Source organism: Mytilus galloprovincialis, chromosome 8 (assembly GCF_965363235.1).
Source record: "Mytilus galloprovincialis chromosome 8, xbMytGall1.hap1.1, whole genome shotgun sequence".
NCBI lineage: Eukaryota > Metazoa > Mollusca > Bivalvia > Mytilida > Mytilidae > Mytilus > Mytilus galloprovincialis.
In genome coordinates, this window is record NC_134845.1 from 93,463,076 (window position 1) to 93,486,721 (window position 23,646).

The 23,646-nt window shown below is 34.5% G+C and overlaps 1 protein-coding gene across 3 annotated transcripts in view; it reads left to right on the forward strand.

Moving 5' to 3' along the window:
* Positions 1-23,646, forward strand: part of LOC143042860 (heat shock 70 kDa protein 12B-like) — a 29,134-nt gene continuing 5,488 nt past the window's right edge. Inside the window, exons 1-4 of one of the 3 annotated variants that reach the window (XM_076215342.1) lie at positions 1-160; positions 7,566-7,638; positions 9,107-9,449; positions 20,106-20,342. In XM_076215342.1, coding sequence (XP_076071457.1) covers positions 7,592-7,638; positions 9,107-9,449; positions 20,106-20,342 — 627 coding nt within the window. In that variant the 5' untranslated portion in view covers positions 1-160; positions 7,566-7,591. Of the gene's footprint in view, positions 324-7,565; positions 7,639-9,106; positions 9,450-20,105; positions 20,343-23,646 lie in introns of all 3 variants that reach the window. The other 2 variants (XM_076215343.1, XM_076215341.1) reach the window with 2 other exon arrangements.

A 23,646-nucleotide genomic window follows, 5' to 3' on the forward strand; every position in this document is an offset into this window, starting at 1 on the left:
GTTTGTTTCCAGGTAACCCCGTGTCAATACCACGTGGACAGCCACATGTATATTACATTATCGATTTCTGTTGCTGGGACTTTTCATAATAATTACTGATGGAATATTAGTATTGAACATTTAATGATTTAATTTTTAGAATTTACTGGAAATAATTAAGGTAATTTGTGAAATGGTACACCACACATGGTGCTAGTTAATTGCTGATAGGCTTAGTAGCTTTTATCCGGATATTGGAGACAGTTTAGTCACAAGGTTCTAATCCTATTCCAGTACGGAACAAGGGTTTATACATATAAGGAGTAATTATCAACGGAATTAAGGTCAGATATTACATATTGAAATAATTTGTCAATTTCTTTTTATTTTAATTTGACCCAATTATTGAGATTTTGTAGACTAAGGTTGAAGGTTTTCTTTACTGAAATATACGTTATACTATTTTCTTGCTAACCACTTATATTGATATTTTAGCTGTCACGAATTTCTTGTTGTGCGGAATAATTTACGTGCATTCTATACATTTATAAACCTATTTTAAACAATTATAATTGATTACTTATCTGGAATTGATTACTTATCTGGAATTAAGAATGTTTTAGATTGCGATAAATATAAAGATATAGAAAAATGATATGTGAACGATATTTTGTGGGATAGTATTTGAGAAACTATCAATTGGAAACACAAACTAATGGACAAACTAGTGAAGAACTAAACAGTTCACGTCACAGCTTTTGACACTAAGCAAATCCCATACCATACAACAAGCTACACATATAGAAGATACAATTGTTACAAAATGTGAAACAATTGCAATACGAGGAAGTTTATAGTCGGAATTAAGCGAAAACCTTAAACGAAAACCTGATCGCATCGCGGTAGTTTCGCTGTAGGTCGTGGTTGTTACGCCAGCCGGTTTAAAACCAAGATTTCAGAGCTGGTATTATTTTAATGATTCTTATAGTTAATTCCTTCGTTGTGCTGTTACACCGCTGTGCCAGATTATAGGGAGGGGGTTGGGGTTGCGCTGACAAACATGTGTTATATTCCTATTTTGGATCTTCTTGTTATCGGGACTGCCATACACAATTTATACTAATATGTCAGAAAACGTGGAACATGTTTTAGCTATTATGATTACGTTGAGTTGTCGTGCAGTGCAGTTGAGTAGCATGGAGATGTAATAAAAATTGATTTGAACAACGTACAGTTTATTCTTCTCTCGTTACTTGCGCTTACCATAGTCCCCCAGCCAAGTGCACGATACATGTTTAACCTCGCCACATTATAAGGTGCCTGCTCAAAGTCATGAGCCTGTAGTTTAGTGGTTGTCGTTGGTTCCAGTCTGTGATATTTGTTTTTCATTAATTGTTTGAATATAAATTAGGCTATTAATTTTCTCAATTGAATTGATTAATATCTTTTTTTTGTGGCCTTTTATATCCGATTATACGGTATAAGTTTTTTTCATTGCTGAAGGCCGTACGATTCCTTATAATTGTTTTAATACATCCACTTCATTAATCTGTGATTGATGGTTGTCTCATTGTCAATAATACCACATCAAATCTTACTATTTTTATATATGTGGTAATGATGTTCCGACTCGATTTCAATCTCTTTCAATGCAAAAAAAGGGGGTGGGTGGTATTAAATATCACATTAAATTGAGAATAGAAATGGGGAATGTGTCAAAGAGACAAGAATTCGAACCCAATCAACGAGCAGAAAACAGCCCAATGCCACCCACCAATAGGTCTTCAACACACAGAGATATCCCGTACCCGGATATTTCTCCTTGCAGCATATGCATTTATTTTGCCGCTGAATGTTGTTGAATGGCCTACAGTTTGGTAGAGGAAAGTTAAACATGTACATCAACTTGTTTTCGCTATTTATTTATCGAAACTTTCGCGAGTAGAAAATTAACGTGATAAAAATTGTCGCGAATATTACAACAAGAGTGCACACGCTGAAATGTCTCGCCTTCTATACTAATCATTGATATTATGTTGATAGTCCTAAGTATAAAGCTAAGCTTTATAACAACTGTCACATAAACTTAACCAAGATAACTAAACAAAGACCAATGAACCTTGAAAATGAGGTCAAGGTCAGATGAACTATGCCAGGCAGACATGTACAGCTAACAATGCTTCTATACAACATATATATATAGTTGACCTATTACTTATAGTTTAAAAAAAATAGACCAAAATACAAAAACTTACCACTGTGCAATGAACCGTGAAAATGAGGTCACGGTCAGATAAAACCTGCGCGACTGACATAAAGATCATAAAATATTTCCATACACCAAATATAGTTGACCTATGGCATATAGTATTAGATAAAAAGACCAAAACTCAAAAACTTAACTTTGACCACTGAACCATGAAAATGAGGTCAAGGTCACATGACATCTGCCCGCTAGACATGTACACCTTACAATCATTCCATACAACAAATATAGTAGACATATTGCATATAGTATGAGAACAACAGACCAAAACACAAAAATTTAACTATAACCACTGAACTATGAAAATGAGGTCAAGGTCAGATGACACCTGCCAGTTGGACATGTACACCTTACAGTCCTTCCATACACCGAATATACTAGCCCTATTGCTTATAGTATCTGAGATATGGACCACCAAAACTTAACCTTGTTCACTGATCCATGAAATGAGGTCGAGGTCAAGTGAAAATTGTCTGACAGACATGAGGACCTTGCAAGGTACGCACATATAAAATATAGTTATCCTATTACTTATAATAAGAGAGAATTCAACATTACAAAAAATTTGAACTTTTTTTTCAAGTGGTCACTGAACCATGAAAATGAGGTCAAGGACATTGGACATGTGACTGACGGAAACTTCGTAACATAAGGCATCTATATACAAAGTATGAAGCATCCAGGTCTTCCACCTTCTAAAATATAAAGCTTTTAAGAAGTTAGCTAACGCCGCCGCCGCCGCCGCCGCCGCCGCCGAATCACTATCCCTATGTCGAGCTTTCTTCAACAAAAGTTGCAGGCTTGACAAAAAATTACTTGCAAATGGATTCACTCATCTGATCGGCACTAAGCCAATTATAGCAAAATAGCAGGGCCTTGATATATGAACAAACTGTATACATAATTTAAAAAGTTTTAGATTATAAACCATTGACTTTATTTGTAATTTATAATTTATAGTAGGGATATCAAGTGAGTTTCAACTAAATATATGTGCAAACAAAATGAAGGTTTTGTTTTGGGTAATTTTTTATGTTTTCGCGACATTAAATGTAGGCATTATTTTATCCTTGTCCATTTATCCATCTTACAGTTCCAAATTTGGCTCATAGTTTGTCTGGCTGACTTATAAATCTATAATGTTTACAATTCGTGTGGTTTTGGGAATATTATCATTCATGTTGATATATCAGCATGTGCTTATTATCATGATTTTTATTACTTTCAAAATCCACAAAATTCTGTCTCTTTTCGAAAAGGGAGAATAATTGATTGCTTATTATTTAACGTCCAGTGGCAAATATAGAAATAAAAAGATGTGGCGCGATTACCAATTATACCACTATCAACTGTGAAAAGGGAACATTATTTCGTCAATTAACACTTTGCTATCAAACTTTTATATTTTAAAGACAATCCGGTACATATTTAAATATTCCTATGTAAACCTCATGTTTCACCATTGTTGTGACAGAGGGTAACTTTGTTTCTATTATTTTCTGTATACCATTGTATTCACATAGGTTATCGGAATAAACTTACTTACTTACAACTTACAAATGACTGGTAGTTGGTGAGTCAGATTGTGGTAAAATAAGTCTGTATAGAGTATATGGTGTATCCGGCTGACTCTTCCTTTACAGTCATTCGGCAATCCTCGGTAGAATCCGCTACTCTGCTTTTATATCCTCAGATGAGGGTACGGAATCGGCCGAGTTGAGGAGAATGAGAGAATCAACATTCGGCAATCCTCGGTAGAATCCGCTACTCTCCTTTTATATCCTTAGATGGGGGTACGGAATCGGCCGAGTTGAGACGAATGCCTTTACAGTATTGAAGTTTGAACTTTTATGTTATACAGAGTTGTCTTTTTCGAATATGATGTATATAGAGTCGCTTGTTACTTTTCAAACGGTGCTTTTACTTTTTTTTATATATAAAATTCATTGAATTGTTAATTCGTTCCAGTCCTAAATACATGAAATGCACTTTCATTTATAATTGAGAATGGAAATGGGGAATGTGTCAAAGCGACAACAACCCGACCGAAGAGCAGACAACAGCCGAAGGCCACCAATGGGTCTTCAATGTAGCAATTCCTTTGAATTGATTTCACTTCATGTCATTTTGAAATTAAGAATGGAAATGGGATGTGTGTCAAAGAGACAACAACATGGACAAAGAGCTGAAAACAGTCCAGTTACACTAATGGGTCTTCAACACAGCAAGAAAATCGTGCCTGACCCGGAGGACTTTATAGTTTTCTATACGGTATAGGTTTGGCTCATTTTTGAAGGCTGTATTGTGGCTTGTACTTGCATCTTCTACATCATGTGGTCTCTGGTTGATAGTGGTCTACTTAGCAGTCGTGCCACATCTTCTTATTTCTATACTTGCCACTGGACGTTAAATAATAAACAATCAGTAAGTCTCCTTTTTCGAAAAAAGACAGGATCGGAAATAATGTATTTTTCTTCCAATTTGTTTGAACTCTAAATTCAAATATTTTCGAGTAAGCTGATGAAATATTTTAGACAAATATATGATTTGATGTCGGGAACTGTGGCCTCTGTCGATCAAAGCTGTATGAGACTGGTTTTTGAGACAAAACCTAATTGAAATCAATAACTTATAGACATGTTGAGATCAACAGTAGTTTCCAAATGTGGGCAGGATCTGCTCACTCTTTTGGGTCCTTTGATCAGTCCTTCGTTTTCTATTTTGTGTTTTCTATTTTTTAAAATGTTGGGTTTTTTATTTCGTTTGTCGGATTTTTTGCCATGACAATCAGCTCGTGTTAGAACTATTCATTTAGTATTCTCCAACTCTCTTATTCTACAATAGAGGGATATCTATATAATAATCAAGCTTTAAATCATTGAAAGTCTATAAAAGTTGTGAATCAATCAAATTTTGAAAAACTTTATTACAGACTTCCAAAGTCCTCGCACCAACACCAAACAAAACTGTTAATGGAAGATCTTCTTGGATTTTTTCAAGTTCTGCCTAACCCATTAACATTTTTTGTTTTAACTAAGGGCGATTAAGAGGATGACATGAGTTATAAAGATACATGAACATTGTGGAAAACATTGTTCCCTTCAGATATTTTTTATTTGCATCGTTGGGTTCACACACACTAAGAATGCCAACTTCCAGTACGGCGGATACAATAGGATAGGTGGTCTCGATTTCGTCAAGTTTTAGGACTTCCCTCTTTTTTAATTTACCATGGATCCGGAGCTCGGTAATCTAATTAGCAGAACTATATACATTTGACATACAAATGGGGGGTTTGGCTAGCTCTAAAACCAGGTTTCACTCGCCATTTAGGGAGCTACCATTTGATTTTTATGGGGGGCTAGGATGAAAAATTTTGTCCTGCATTTTTTTTTTAGCTGTAATCTCTGTCCTGCCTTTTTATTTTTCACTCTGTTCGGTCCTGCTTTTTTTTTTTTTTTTAGTTTATCCTGACTTTCTATTACCTAAATTGTAGTCCTGACTTTTTTGTTTGCCAGTGTCTCATCCTGCCTCTTTTTTTTACTCAAAACTCCTGTCCTGCCTATTTTTTTCAAAGGTCATCCTAGTCCCCCCCCCCATAAAAATCAAATGATAGCTCCCTTACTACAGAAAGTGCTTGTACCAAGTATGGAATATTACAGTTGTTTCTAGTAATTCTATTGGTTGATATAGTCGACCAGTCAGCGTTTGGTTTAATCAGTTTTTGCTGATTTTCATTCGGTTACGAGTTCGGTAAAAAAAAAACCTATATGATCTACTTTTATTCATATCACTTAATTTTGACCTTTCAATACACCTTCTTTTATAAATGAAAAAGATACCAATCTCTCAGACTGGAAGTTAGATATGATTGCATGGATACAGTGAGATAATGCATTGTATAAATGTATAAAAGTTTCAGTAATGACATTGTATTATATGCAAAGCTATTTATTCCGGTTTCCAAGGGCGCTTTTAATGCAATATAAACATAATCAACCACACCTGTCAATAACACTTATTTATTCACTTCGTGACTGTTTTACCGGATTCCATTTTCAATTATCAATTGGGGAATTTAACAATATTTCTTTTCAAACTCCAATGGAATCGTTAATTCATTACTGGCAGCTACGTGTTGTGTTTTCTTATTGTCAAAAACTAATGTAGTATATCTAATTGAAAATTTATTGTTTTATTGTTTAGTCGAATTATGTTTATTCCATGGGGACATGTAAGGGCGAATAAGAAATGTGACACTATAATAAATTATTCTGATTAAGTTGACATTTTTAATTGAAAACTATTAAATTATTAACAGGATTTTTTGTAATATGACTTATTAAGGTCCAGTGGCTAATACATGTATAACATACATATTACTATATGCCATCGTACGAGCTTCAACAATGAATAAAACCCATACTGCATAATCAACTATAAAAGGCGTTGAATTGACAAATGTAAACAATTCAAACGAGAAAACTTACGGCCTGATTTATGTACAAAATAATGAACGAAAAACAAATAGGAAATCAAACGACAACAACTGAAGTATAGATGAATCAGGGACTTATATAGAAAGTCCCTGGATGAATGCAGATACATCATTTTGTGTATTCTTTGGGAACAATATTTCAGTTTTTTCCTTGTGATTTTGTACGCACAATTGTGATTTTGTACGCACAATAAGATATACATTCCTTACGTAATCGATTTTTTTACAGTTATTGTTCATTCTATCCGTTGTTAGATATAGTCGAGCATTAATTTCTTTCAGATTTTCTCAAGGTTTATAGTCTTTTCCTAGTTTGAAATTTTGGTCAATACATGTACTTCTTTTATCATTTTAATTTTGTCGATAGCTCACTCTCAGCTATATGGTTGAATTCCCAACAAACTCTTGACTAAAATTAATTTGACTCGATTAATTTTCATATAATTTTGAAAAAATATTTACTTTGACCCTTTGACCAGAAAACTTAGCAGTTTGACGAACACTAATTTCGATCATTGAGAAGCTTAATATAACCTTAATAATTGATTGGATTAAAACGTTCCGCTGATTTTTACACAGTTATCTCCCTGTAGTGTTATGTACCACCTTAAACGTCTGTATTAGCTTTAATAACTGACCTAGAAGACAGACAATAGAACGACCCAGTTCTCAGTTCCTGAAATTGATTATGGAATTAACATTGAGATGTGCATTCTCACCTATAACCATGCACATTATCTGCTAACTTAGACGCATCAGCTGGAATTACATAATCAATACAGCATCAAATTATCAATACGTGCATTTTAATTGTTGTTTCAGATAATGTATGACAAAATATATTCGAAATGAGACAAGAACGCTTCTCAAGGACATCTCTTCGGGATTCTATGAGGTAAGTTTTTAAAAGGTTTCTATATTTTTAGGTTTGGTACGGTAGTATATTTAACCGTTATTATTTTAAAGTCAGATCATAAGTTGGTATAACATCTATGGTTAAGAATTGAATGCTTCTTTTTGTAAATTTATTGGGGTGTAAAAGCGTTGACCGAAGTACATTTTGTATGAAGCGCGGAAGCGCTTCATTCTAAAAATGTACGCACGGTCAACGCTTTTACAACCCTATAAAGTTACAAAAAGAAGCATTCAATACTTATAATTACATTTTTTTAGCTATGATCATGAAAACACGAATTTTATATATTTTATTATTTAATTCACCTGTGCACTTTATTGTTGGAGCACGTGTTATCATGAGTGGAAAGTTGTATTGAGCAATGCAACTGCTTACGGAATAACACGTGATGTGCAGTTAGCCAATCAGAATAAAATATTATAATGAAACATACATCTAATGTAATTATTCAGATATATAAGAACAAGAACACATTATACATAACTGAAAATAGATAGTCAAGGAATATTTACTGAAACACAAAAAACAAATAGATATAGAAAGATGTGGTGTGAGTGCCAACGATACAACTCTCCATCCAAATAACAATTTATAAAAGTAAACCATATATAGGTCAATGTACGGCCTTCAACTTGAGTATAGAAAAGGGTCGTTGGGGTCCATTCCCAAAGCGCATTCGAGTGCATCAACTCAATGAAAACGGAGCAGGCATAGATTATTTTACTAACTAGAACTATGATAAGGGTGATTATTTAACGTTTAAACCCGCTGTAACTGTTTGCACCTGTCCTAAGTCAATAATCTGATGTTCAGTAGTTTGTTAATTTGGTTCATAAGTGTTCCTCGTTTTTTTTATATATAGATTATACCGAAGTTTTTCCCGTTTGAATAGTTTTACACTAGTAATTTTTTGGGCTTTGAGCTTGCTGTTCGGTGTGAGCCAAGGTTCCGCGTTTAAAACCGTACTTAGACCTATAATTGTTTACTTTTATAAATTGTGACTTGGATGTAGAATTGTCTCATTGGCACTTGACTCATACCACATCTTCTCATATCTATACATGAGTATGTTCACAAAACTAGGATTTACATGGCATAAACAGACGGGAGAATAGTGTTATTCCTGTATTTCCCCAAACTCTTTGTTTGTGGGGTGGGGTGGGGGTGGGGGTAAACACAGTCACTAGTTTCTATCCATAGGAAGGTCGAGTATCTATATAAATAGAAGCTTCTATTTATATGGATAGTCGACCTTCCTATAAATAGAAACAAGTGCCTGTGGGTTTCAAACAATAAGATATTACCAAAGTGAAGGGGAAACACTGAATAGTTTCACAACTTGTTGACTTGTGAGAGCACATCCAAATCCAAATATGATGCGGTTTAACTTGTCTTTTGATGTCTTAATTTTACTCCATTTCGAGAATACATTTTAATATTTTTGTAGATCCAGATCAAAACAATCCCCGCCATCGGACCCTGATAATGTTGGCACTCCCGACATCATCGCGTCTGTAGATATTGGTTCCACGTATTCTGGTTATGCGTTTGCCATTACAAAGGATCTGGACGAGGATCGTCACAGTATTCATGTTAATAAGGAATGGATATCCGGAAACGCAAAATTAATCACATACAAGGCACCAAGTTGTGTTTTATTCACTCCCGAAAAAAGACTGCATTCTTTTGGATACGAAGCTGAGTATAAATATGGACAACTAGCTTTGGATAAAGTGCATACGTCATGGTATTATTTTCGGAGATTCAAGATTCCAGTTTTAGAGGATGAGGTAAATATTCGTTTTTATTTTTAGCTCACCTGGCCCGAAGGGCCAAGTGAGCTTTTCCCATCACTTTGGGTCCGGCGTCCGTCGTCGTCCGTTGTCGTCCGTCGTCGTCGTTAACTTTTACAAAAATCTTCTCCTCTGAAACTACTGGGCCAAATTAAACCAAACTTGGCCACTATCATCATTGGGGTATCTAGTTTAACAAATGTGTCCGGTGACCCGGCCAACCAACCAAGATGGCCGCCATGGCTAAAAATAGAACATAGGAGTAAACTGCAGTTTTTGGCTTATAACTCATAAACCAAAGCATTAAGAGCAAATCTGACAGAGTTAAATTGTTCATCAGGTCAAGATCTATCTGCCCTTAAATTTTCAGATTAATCGGACAACCCGTTGTTGGGTTGCTGCCCCTAAATTGGTAATTTTAAGGAAATTTTACTGTTTTGGTTTATTATCTTGAATACTATTATAGATAGAGATAAACTGTAAACAGCAATACTGTTCAGCAAAGTAAGATTTACTTAGTAATCTTTTACAAAAATCATCTCCTCTGAAACTACTGGACCAAATTAATCCAAACTTGGCCACAATCATCATTTGGATATTTAGTTTAACAAATGTGTCCGGTGACCTGGTCAACCAACCAAGATGGCCGCCATGGCTAAAAATATAACATAGGGGTAAAATGCAGTTTTTGGCTTATAACTCAAAAACCAAAGCATTTATAGCAAAACTATTGTTGGTAAAATTGTTCATCAGGTCAACATCTATTTGCCCTTAAATTTTCAGATATATCGGACAACCAGTTGTTGGGTTGCTGCCCCTGAATTGGTAATTTTATGGAAATTTTACTGTTTTGGGTTTTTATCTTGAATATTATTATAGATAGAGATAAACTGTAAACAGCAATAATGTTCAGCAAAGTAAGATTTACAAATAAGTCATCATGACCGAAATGGTCAGTTGACCCCTTTAGGAGTTATTGCCCTTTATAGTCCATTTTTAACCATTTTTCGTAAATCTTAGTAATCTTTTACAAAAAATCTTCTCCTCTGAAACTACTGGGTTAAATTAATCCAAACTTGGCCACAATCATTCCTGGGGTATTTAGTTTCAAAAATATGTCCGGTGACCCGGCCATCTAACCAAGATGGCCGCCATGGCTAAAAATAGAACACAGGGGTAAAATGCAGTTTTTGGCTTATAACTCAAAAACCAAAGCATTTAGAGCAAATCTGACAGGGGTAAAATTGTTTATCAGGTCAAGATCTATCTGCCCTTCAATTTTCAGATGAATCGGACAACCCGTTGTTGGGTTGCTGCCCCTAAATTGGTAAGTTTAAGGAAATTTTGCTGTTTTTGGTTATTATCTTGAATACTATTATAGATAGAGATAACCTGTAAACAGCAATAATGTTCAGAAAAACATGATTTACAAATAAATCAACATGACTGAAATGGTCAATTGACCCCCTAAGGAGTTATTGTCCTTTATAGTAAATTTTTAACAGTTTTCATAAAATTTGTAAATTTTTACTAACATTTTCAACTGAAACTACTGGGCCAAGTTCATTATAGATAGAGATAATTGTAAGTAGCAAGAATGTTCAGTAAAGTAAGATGTACAAACACATCACCATCACCAAAGCACAATTTTGTTATGAATCTATCTGCTTCTTTTGTTTAATATTAACATATACCAAGGTGAGCGACACATGCAGCTCTTTAGAGCCTCTAGTTTTTTGTTTTTATGTAATCTAATTTTATTACTATAACCATCAGCAACACGACGGATGCCAAATGTGCCAAATGTGGAAAAGAAATAGCTTATCATGGCGTCGTGGAGCACCAGCCTTTTTATACGACCGCAAAAATTTTAATTTTTCGTCGTATATTGCTATCACGTTGGCGTCGTCGTCCTGCGTCGTCTTGCGTCTTGCGTCGTCGTCGTCCGAATACTTTTAGTTTTCGCACTCTAACTTTAGTAAAAGAGAATAGAAATTTTAACACAAGGTTTATGACCACAAAAGGAAGGTTGGGATTGATTTTTGGAGTTTTGGTCCCAACAGTTTAGGAATTAGGGGCCAGAAAGGGGCCCAAATAAGCATTATTCTTGGTTTTCGCACCATAACTTAAGTATAAGTAAATAGAAATCTATGAAATTTAAACACAAGGTTTATGACTATAATAGGAAGGTAGGGTTTGATTTTGGGAGTTTTGGTCCCAACAGTTTAGGAATAAGGGGCCCAAAGGGTCCAAAATTGAACTTTGTGTGATTTCATCAAAAATTGAATAATTGGGGTTCTTTGATATGCCGAATCTAACTATGTATGTAGATTCTTAATTGTTGGTCCCGTTTTCAAATTGGTCTACATTAAGGTCCAAAGGGTCCAAAATTAAACTTAGTTTGATTTTAACAAAAATTGAATCCTTGGGGTTCTTTGATATGCTGAATTTAAAAATGTACTTAGATTTTTAATTATTGGCCTAGTTTTCAAGTTGGTCCAAATGGGGGTCCAAAATTAAACTTTGTTTGATTTCATCAAAAATTGAATAAATGGGTTCTTTGATATGCCAAATCTAACTGTGTATGTAGATTCTTAATTTTTGGTCCAGTTTTCAAATTAACTAAGTTTGATTTTAACAAAAATTAAATTCTTGGGCTTATTTGATATGCTTTATCTAAACATGTACTTCGATTTTTGATTATGGGCCCAGTTTTCGAGTTGGTCCAAATCAGGATTCCATAGCAAGAAATTTTCAATTGCACAGTATTGCACAATAGCAAGAAATATCTAATTGCACTATATTGTGCAAAAGCAATTAATTTTCAATTGGAGTTATCTTTCTTTGTATAGAATAGTAGTTGATAATATATGTTGGAAATTTGCCAGACATGACTATGATGTCATTTTCTATTTTTATTTGCCAATAACTTTATGTAAATAACTTCATTGAAAATTTGCCAATATAAAATGTTGCTGATGAAGCTTTTTTTCCTTATCTTATCTAAAATGTTTTTAGATAATGTATGTTGGACATTTGCCAGACATGACTATGATGTCATTTTCTATTTTTATTTGCCAATAACTTTATGTAAATAACTTCATTGGAAATTTGCCAATATAAAATGTTGCTGATGAAGTTTTTTTTATTGTTTTATACAATAAACAATAAACAATTTATATTCACTTTTACTACCAACCAATCTTTACCATTCAGTGATAACAAGCACTTTATTTTACATTTTAATATTTTATGATGTATTTAAAAGAGTAGTTATTGTTGCAAACTCCATTTGAAATTTGAATTGATATCAGTTTTGGAAAAAGGGAAACGGGGATGTGAAAAAAAAATGGGGGGTTAAATTTTTCTCATTTCAGATTTCATAAATAAAAAGAAAATTTCTTCAAACATTTTTTTGAGAGGATTAATATTCAACAGCATAGTGAATTGCTCAAAGGCAAAAAAAAAATAATAGTTCATTAGACCACATTCATTCTGTGTCAGAAACCTATGCTGTGTCAACTATTTAATTTTAGATTTAAATAAGTTTGAAGAAGAAATCTTTAATTGATTTGTAAAATCTTGACATTTGTTTTGTGTAAAAAAACAAACATGTAATGTCAAAAATTTGATCACAATCCAAATTCAGAGCTGTATAACGCTTGAATGTTTTGTCCATACTTGCCCCAACTGTTCAGGGTTCGACCTCTGCGGTCGTATATAGCTGGGCCCTGCGGAGCACCTGGTTATTCTATCAAGTGTTTTGTAGTCTGCTGTTGGTATTTTTGGTTCCCCTTTTTCTACTTACTAGTTTTCATTCTCCATTTCTCTCGCGTTATCGATCGGGATTTATTTTACAACCTCAACCAACCGTGTCCTGTCTTTGGTAGTGATTCTTTGTAACAACTCAACAATATATGCAGAAATGAAACTGGAAATTTCCACTTTTTAGTGCATTTTAAAATGGATTTATTCTAACTACCAAACCTTTGTCCCATATTACTGAAATGCGTCAGAAATGGTTTGCTCGTGTTTCTTAAACTGAAATTCCAACTTTGACAGTCAGACTGTACATAGGTCGTCTCTGGCAGTTCTGACAAGACCTTAAAGACATTTGTTTGAGAGTAAACAATTTGTGATTGTGAAATGGAAAAAAAAATCTTTTGCGATATAAACACGCACAATTATCCCAATTTAGATCCAGAATCATCCCTCTCCTGTTTTTATTCTGAGTCCTGATTTAATCTAATTTTATTGTTTTAAGATAAGAATAAATTAATAGATAAGGCTCTGTTACAGGATAAAAGATAATTATACTGAATATCAACCTAGTTTCACGATGGGCCAGAAAAAGGGAAAAAGTGTAATTATAAAATTTTACTATAGTACTGGTAGGTTTAGTGTATGAATGATTTCATTTCATATTATATATTAACTTATAAAACTGAGAAATTCAAATTGATATACTCTCAAAATTACAAGCTCAATGTTTAGAGATCTTAATAAATTTTCTTCAATTTGCTATTTCTTCCAAAATAGGGATGCAATAATTGTCGTTAGATATGGAACGCCATGACTGTCTTCTGATGTTGATTGTTTAATATGTTCGGTGCTTTATGCATTATGTTCAGTAGTATGTATATTATGTTCAGGAGATATCTTTTTATGTTCAGTAGTTATTACATTATGTTCAGTAGTTATTACATTATGTTTAGTAGTTTTTACATTATATTCGGTGCTTTGGTTATTATGTTCAGTAGTTTCATTATTATATGCAGTGGTATTTAAATTATGTTCGGTACTTCTGAAGTTATATTCAGTACATTTTTCATTATGTTCAGCACTTTCGACATTATGTTCAGTAGATTCAATATTATTTGCAGTACATTATGTAATACCTTCAGTAGTCCCGCTTTCTTTATATTCAGTAGATTATTCATTATGTTCAGTAAAAGCATCTGTATTATATTCGGTTCGTTCAACTTTCTGTTCAGTGGTTTTATCATTATGATGATGTAGTAAAAGTCGGGAAGTCAATAACGGAAATTGTCGGAAAAAAACGAAGGCGGATATTTTTGACGGACGTTTTATTCATGAACACCTTTACGTGATTGAATTAAAATGGAAGAAATGGAAGCAGTTTTAAATCGGTGTGGTTTACGTTCCCAAGTTGGCATTTTTCACAAGAAAAAAATAACTCCTGACTCAATTTGTAAGTTGTCGCTACAAGATTTTGCATATTTAGGTATGACTGACAGGAGAAAAATAATGGAATTAAGAATAGCTTGTGTTCATTTCAGCAGCAATATTTTGACTGAGTAATAACAAGTTTTTCATTCCCAAAGAAGCACTGGAATCCCTGCTTGAAATCGATTTGACTGTTTTAAAAATATTCCCTGTGGACTACCCCCCCCCCCCCTTTCTTGGTGCTCTCTATTTTCAACCCTCGAATTAAGCTTTCCAATCTAATTAAAATTAAAACCTTGCTTTCTAACCAATCTGTTCATGCACCGGACCGGCAACTTTCTTTATTTAATACGAAAATCTAAAGTGCCGTTATACACATGCATGTTGTTTGCTTGGAGTATACGCCCGCAAAGAAAGAAATAGCCCAAGTCCGAAGGCACAAATAAGAAAAAGAAAGTTTTATGGCAAAGGGTGCCGGGGTAAATCTCTGTTTTCAAAATATACATGAAATATTTGCCACTGCCCCTTTTTTGTTCTATGAATTCTAATCCTGAGTTTTCTATCTGTTACATGCCAAGAAATCCGAGCAAAAAATTCCGGTCGACCTCCTACGGCACCCATTAGTATTTAAAGATTTGATTTCATTCAACAAATTAATTTAGGACCTCCATGTACGTGTCATTTAGAACACAGCTATATACCGAATGGTCAATATTAATCTTCCATGTAATTTGCTCTATGTGATGTTTGCAGAATTTCAACGGAGGTAATTTCTTGGCATGATCAATTGTGTGTTTACCCTCCCCTTTTCTCCTGTGATATAAAGCGTTCCAATGAATAACAAAATAAAAAAAGACAATTACGCAAGAGACTTTTAATTTTTTTACCGGTTAAAGGTGATGGGTGCTTTGCGGCTCCTCTTTTCTTACCCATGAAAACTTAAAATCTTTTGCATTCCCCTCTAAATTAAAGCCAATTAAGAAAAATTATCCCCTTCTACAGTAATCCGAAAAAATTAAAGGCGACAATAAAAATACATGTAAATCTTGTAAATAATCAAAATGTTTATGTGTATTTGGTTTTGGTTTGTTCGTCAAAATACCACTTAAGGCCAGTGTCTTGCCTGAATAAGAGAAGCTTGCTAGTGAAGACGTGCCCTTACGCTAAGATCGATTATGAATAATAAGAATTCATGAATCTTAAGAAAGGCTAATTGGCATTTCAGACGCGAAATTTTCAATTGGCATTTATCCGTTTAAGATCGGTTCATCATCCGTTTAATCCGTTATACGTCCGGAAGAAGTCCGTTTCACATTCGTTCAACATCCGTTTTATCCGTTAGACGTCCGTTAGAAGTCCGTTGGTGAATTTATCTGCCAGACCTCAACGGACACGTTACGAATACAAAACGGAAGTGAAACGGACGAGTACCGTACAAAACGGAGGTAATTTCTTGGCATGATCAATTGTGTGTTTACCCTCCCCTTTTCTCCTGTGATATAAAGCGTTCCAATGAATAACAAAATAAAAAAAGACAATTACGCAAGAGACTTTTAATTTTTTTACCGGTTAAAGGTGATGGGTGCTTTGCGGCTCCTCTTTTCTTACCCATGAAAACTTAAAATCTTTTGCATTCCCCTCTAAATTAAAGCCAATTAAGAAAAATTATCCCCTTCTACAGTAATCCGAAAAAATTAAAGGCGACAATAAAAATACATGTAAATCTTGTAAATAATCAAAATGTTTATGTGTATTTGGTTTTGGTTTGTTCGTCAAAATACCACTTAAGGCCAGTGTCTTGCCTGAATAAGAGAAGCTTGCTAGTGAAGACGTGCCCTTACGCTAAGATCGATTATGAATAATAAGAATTCATGAATCTTAAGAAAGGCTAATTGGCATTTCAGACGCGAAATTTTCAATTGGCATTTATCCGTTTAAGATCGGTTCATCATCCGTTTAATCCGTTATACGTCCGGAAGAAGTCCGTTTCACATTCGTTCAACATCCGTTTTATCCGTTAGACGTCCGTTAGAAGTCCGTTGGTGAATTTATCTGCCAGACCTCAAACGGATGTATAAAGCCTCGGTCACACCTTACCGGATAGCTCGAACGGACGCCTAACGGATAAAAAAAAAGTTATCCGTTGACAAAATTTGTATCCGTTGGGAGTCCGTTGGTGTACTAACGGACATGTAACGAATGCCTAACGGACACACAACGGACATTGAACGTACGTGAAACGGATACGTACCGGACAGAACGGACGTCGAACGTACATCCAACGGACGAGTACCGGATAAAACGGACACCTAACGGAAGCGTAACGGATAAAACGGGTGAACAAAATAATCTGAAAATTAAAGGCAATAAACCATCTAAAAATTAAAGGCAATAAACCATCTAAAAATTAAAGGCAATAAACCATCTGAAAATTAAAAGCAATAAACCATCTGAAAATTAAAGGCGCGTCAGATGGACATGGTATATATGTTATAATATTTGCTTCTGAGAAAGTGTGAACAGTAGGACAGGTATCAAGGTCACATGTACCAAACAAATTGAACAATTTATCCGATTTTTTTTACGTGTTTACACACGAGGGTCACTTTAGTTAACTGGTTAAGTTGATTTTATTTTGTATTGCGTGATGTATAGCATGATATATGTGCAAATATAGAGCTCCTCTGATTAAAAAAGTCAAGGTAGAAGCAGTGTGGTAATTCATTTTTATAGAGTTTAAGTTGATTTTCTGAATTTGTTTATATTATGTAACTCTGGTATGAAAACGGATATGGTTATGCGGAACTCTCCATCCGTTCTGCATGCTACGATATTTTGCTCCAGAAGCAAGATGTCTAAGTGTAATTGCTAACTTGAGTCCTGGTTCCAGCGGATTTCTGTAAAAGGTATACTGCTTGGCTATGCGAGGTCCAACCCGCTGCAATACCTCGTCGAACATCTCTGTGGGCATTCGAAGGAAGTGTACGCCGATCCTCCCGCCTAAGTTCGGTCATGAGTTGGTCATATAGACCAAAACTGCGTCGTCTTTCAGGACTAAGCCATGGTCGTGTCCACCATCTCCTTTGTCTTCTCCTTCTTCTCCTTTCGACAGCTATAAGGTTTATATTTGCTACATTTAAGTTAAGTATGGCCTGAATAAGGGCTGCTTGGAAGCGAAGACGTGCTGTTACTCCAAGATCCATCACGAATAATAAATATTCATGACACTTACGAAAATCTAGCATATCAATTATTGGCATTTCTGACGCGAAATTTCAATAGGCATTTGTCCGTTTTACATCTGGTAGGCATCCGTTTTATCCGTTATCCTTCCGTTAATGTCCGTTTCACATCCGTTTTATCCGTTAGGCGTCCGTTAGGCGTCCGGTAGACGTCCGTTGGTGAATTGGTCTACCGGATCTCCAACGGATGCATAACGGACACGTAACGGATACAAAACGGACGAGTACCGTACAAAACGGACGCCTAACGGACGCCTAACGGACTTTCAACGGACATTTTATCCGTTGGACGTCCGTTCAAAGTTTTGAACATGCTCAAAATTTTCCACCGGACAGAACGGACGTCAACGGATAAAACGGACGCTTAACGGACATGCAACGGATATGGACGGACGCCTAACGGATAAAAACGGACGTCTAACGGACATCAACGGATTGAAAATAAGTTATCCGTTAGGCGTCCGTTCGAGCTATCCGGTAAGGTGTGACCGAGGCTTAACGGACACGTTACGAATACAAAACGGAAGTGAAACGGACGAGTACCGTACAAAACAGACGCCTACCAGACGTTCAACGGACATTTCATTCAATGGACGTCAGTTCAAAGTTTTGAACATGCTCAAAATTTTCCACCAGACAGAACGGACGTCGACAGATTAAACGTACGCTAAACTGACATGCAACGGATATGGACGGACGTCTAACAGATAAGAACGGACGTCTAGCGGACATGAACGGATTGAAAAAAAGTTGTCCGTTAGGCATTTGTTCGAGCTATCTTAGTCAAAATATTGCTGCTGAAATGAACACAAGCTATTTTTAATTCCATTATTTTTCTCCTGTCAGTCATACATGTACCTAAATATGCGAAATCTTGTAGCGACAACTTACAAATAAAGTCAGGAGTTATTTTTTCTGGAAACGTAAACCACACCGATTTAAAACTGCTTCCATTTCTTTCATTTTCATTTAATCATGTAAAGGTGATCATGAATTAAACGTCCGTCAAAAATATCCGCGTTCGTTTTTTTCCGACAATTTCCGTTATTGACTTCCCGACTTTTACTACATCATCATAATGATACAACCACTTTTACTACATCATCATAATGATACAACCACTTTTACTACATCATCATAATGATACAACCACTGAACATAAAGTTGAACGAACCGAATATAATACAGATGCTTTTACTGAACATAATGAATAATCTACTGAATATAAAGAAAGCGGGACTGCTGAAGGTATTACATGATGTACTGCAAATAATATTGAATCTACTGAACATAATGTCGAAAGTGCTGAACATAATGAAAAATGTACTGAATATAACGTCAGAAGTACCGAACATAATTAAAATACCACTGCATATAATAATGAAACTACTGAACATAATAACTAAAGCACCGAATATAATGTAAAAACTACTAAACATAATGTAATAACTACTGAACATAATAGGATATCTACTGAACATGATATACATACTACTGAACATAATGTAATAACTACTGAACATAATAGGATATCTACTGAACATAATATACATACTACTGAACATAATGCATAAAGCACCAAACATATTAAACAATCAACATCAGAAGACAGTCATGGCGTTCCATAGTTAGACGTCAAACAATCAACATCTTATTAAACTTCCTCAAATGATCATCTTGTTAGAATGGTCGTAGTTTTTTTTCTATGCATTGGAAGATCTCATTTATTTAATAAAACTAAAATGTAATCTTTTAGATGAGGGATTCTTTCGATTTGAAACATCGATTCATAGCATGAGCAAAATAAAATTAAAAAAAAGGAGTTGCCGTAATATTTTTATTTGCTTGCGCCTGTCTAGGGGAACGACTATTAAACTCTTAAAATAGATCGGGGGGGGGGGGGGGGCTTTGGTGTTTTTTTCCTTCAAAAAATATTCTTACCCCAATTTGATGAAGAAAAAAAAATATTATTGTCAGGCAGATGCATGAAAAAAATTTATGAATCCCGATTTTCCCCATAACTTAGAGGATTTAATTTTAAACAAATAATTTGATTAATTGCGTCGAAAAACACAACAAAAAAGCGCTTTCGGGCGAAAATTGTTTTCCTAACTCGAACAAAACACCATACGTACCCCACACCTTGAAGTTAAATGGTTGCTCCCCAAAGAATCTTTTAGCTTCACAGATCTATAATAGTTTGTTTATTTTTTGTCTTTTGCAGACTCTAAGCACTGCCACCAATATAAAAGATGATTCAGGTAAACCACTCCGAGCCGCTGCAGTATTTTGTGGTATTCTAAAGTACTTACGGTCACACTTGATCGACGCTTTAGCCGGAATCCTAAAAGTCTCTAACTCTGATTGGATAGTTGAAAAATTCCATATACGATGGGTCTTGACACATCCAGCCACATGGACAGATAATGGACAGCACTTTCTTAAAGTCGCTGCTAAGCAGGTAAGTCCAAACAATACTTGTGCCCTGTCCATCCCCTTCTCTTCCAATACATATTCTTGCATGGTAAGATCAAGTTGTTTCCCCTTTTAAATAAAAAGTAAAATCACAAAAATACTGAACTCCGAGGAAAATTCAATCGGAAAGTCCCTAATAACATCGCAAAATCAAATGACAAAACACATCAAACGATTGGAGAACAACTGTCATATTCCTGACTTGGGACAGGCATTTTCAAATGCAGAAAATGGTGGAGTGAACCTGTTTTTATAGCGCTAAACCTCTCACTAGTACGATAGTCTCATCAAATTCCGTTATATTTACAACGATGCGTGAACAAAACAGACATAATAAATAAAACAGTCAAAATATAGGTACAGCAGTCATCACTATTATACAATCCAGCGACAAACACTTTGAAAAAATGAATTGTTGCTATAATTTTAATTTTAAAGCCTTCTGTGATTTCTAACAATGTTTTATTCCATTATGCACTTCTACAAAATAAATACTTGATTGCCCGTTTTTACTTTAGTTCGCACTTCGATTAGCTGTAGTAAAGATGTTTATTTCACTGTGGTGTATCTAGGGGATTTAACGCGAAATCGACAAAAGTAATCAGGTTTGCTCATCTAAGGTATACTTGGACACAAGCATTCGCTAATTGTGATCACGTTAAGGCCGTTAATCCATGCGCGATACACATAAATGGATTGCTGAGGTTTCGATAAAGTTAAAATTCGGCCAATAAACTCATAAAAATCGAAGTACATAACAATTCTTTTACTCACAGTGTAGATACTATTCTGTACGCTTTCCGGAAGTCGCGATTTTCGAAGCGAGAACGTTTTGGATCACATTTTAAATTTGATGGGTATACTGAATTAAACGGTAAGTTGATCATCTGTACATTGCTTAATGATAAATTCAGCCGACATCGATATTCTCAAATGGTTTAGAATTAAATTCCGCACATTCATTATTCGTATCTTTGCCTTAATCAAGAGATTTTCAAGTGCATCACTAAGAAAAATCAGTCGGCGAACCTAAAAACAATCTTTTTACCCTCTTAGTGTTCAAATTAACGTAAAATCCAGACTTAATTAACTAAATGAAGTATATTTCAAGTGGTGGTAAAAGTTTCAACCAGATCTTTGAAGCCAGAAATAAGAAAATTACACTTGTTTGAATTTCTCACTGTACGATCAGTCTCGCTTGTATATTTTAAAACTGTATGATCAGTCTTTATGTCACTGTATTCTAGTGGTTATTTCAAAGTTATTTACGATACATTAGAAGGTGGCATTTTTCTAAATAACACAAATATCTTTCAATACATTCACATCCTGAAACATATTTTAGCTTAATACGGTGTACTCGACTTACTACATTAAGTATAAGGATGTTTAAATGTTGCTAAAATAAGAGGAAGGTTTGATGTATGCTAGTATATAAGTTTCAGAAATGTCCTCCGTTATACTTAAAATTGTACAAACACACAGATTTAGTTGTTATATAAAAATGCATGTATTTACACACATTCGAGGCCGTACTGTAGCCTATAATTGTTCACAGTTCCTTCACTTTGTTTAAGATGTAGAGCTGTCTCTTTGACACTCAATTGTATGCACCACTTTGTCAAGCAGGGGGTTAAAGTGATGAAGAAGTCCGTCTTTCCGTTCGTCCGTTCGACCGGTACAATATGTTTCGCCGGTTTTGTAAGCGCATCTCCTCATAAACCACTTTATATACATTGGGGGTTCCGGCCATTTTTAAATAAATATTTACTGTTTTCTGATTGGTTAAAATTATTAGTTTTATTTTCAATGTTGTCAATTTTGATGGCGACATGCCCACTCTGACGGTGTGTATTCATACGCCAACATGTGTGTACGTTGTTATTGTTAATATAAATAATATAAAAAGTTCTTATTTTTGATAGAATTTTTTTTATAATGAATGGCAATAATTTATTTTGATTTTATTGAACCATAAAACTAATTTTTGACTCTTCACATTTTACATAATCCGCTTCGCGGATTATTCAATGTGAAGAGTCAAAAATTAGTTTTATGGTTCAATAAATTCAAAATAGATAATAGCCATTCATTAAATGGAGAGGGGGTCCAATCCAGGAGAAAAGGGGATTTCAAATATAATTTATTTATGTTCCCATACAAATGCATTGATAGTTTAAAAGGGTTTTAAACTGCCGGATCCCCCTTTTTTTAATCCGTCACTGATATAACTATTAATTAATCTTATTCGGATTCCTTATCATATATGATAATGACTGTATTGTGCACCGTCTATTTCGAATTTTAGTAAAAATCTTTTATGGGGTTACTTTATATAAGATACGGACGTATTTCCAACACCTCCTAAACCAATCATTAAAGTTTTCTGAAATTGCTCCATTTGTACTCGATTAATGCATTATGGACCTTCTATTTCTGTAAACTTACCAAAATTATATCACATGAATTAACCCCCTACGCAAAGCTGTCTTTATCCATTTTTTGTTATTTTAAAAGCGACAAGCTTGATTTATATATATGTTATCATCAATTGGTCAACGGAGGACGGTGTAAATAATCTTTAAAAATGTAATAGCTATAAGGTGTCAGACCACCAATTAAAAATCCCTATCTGTTCAACCAAATTTTGCAATTTTCACAGCTTTCTAAATATTTTACCTTAAGTTTAACTTCAAGGAAACCAGGTATATCCTGAATTGTACATGTATCACCTTCCTACATGCCAATTTTCAACCAATGTTTAAAGTCTTGTAACAAATTTCTGATTTTGAAACGACAGGTACTACCAAAATAACTCCCGGTTTTCTGGAAATCTTAAATTAGTGTAATATGTAGCGCATTAATCCTGAATTTTTAATGCAAACTCATAGACAAGTGAATTTTGGCTCAAAATGGTCTAAATATATTTCCCTTTCACCAAAAGTTTCATTTCTGCAAATTTGTTGGTTAGTTTAAGTAAACAATGACATCAAAAGCACTATTGGAGGGAGTAATTGGTGGTCTGACACCTATAAACAGATAACTGTAACGATACACTATTACGAAGTCCACAAGCGAATCATGTATTACATTTTAGGCATTTGATTTTAAATAAGACTGATGTAACAAAAATACAATTATTTTGCCATCTAAAAAATTCATCAGAAATATATTTGTATTGTCTGATGAAAGTAATTACACGTTATAGTTCCCTGGATAGTTCATAATATCACATATACACGTATATACCTTCAAATTGCTGTTGTTTTTTCTTCAAAATCACGACTGGT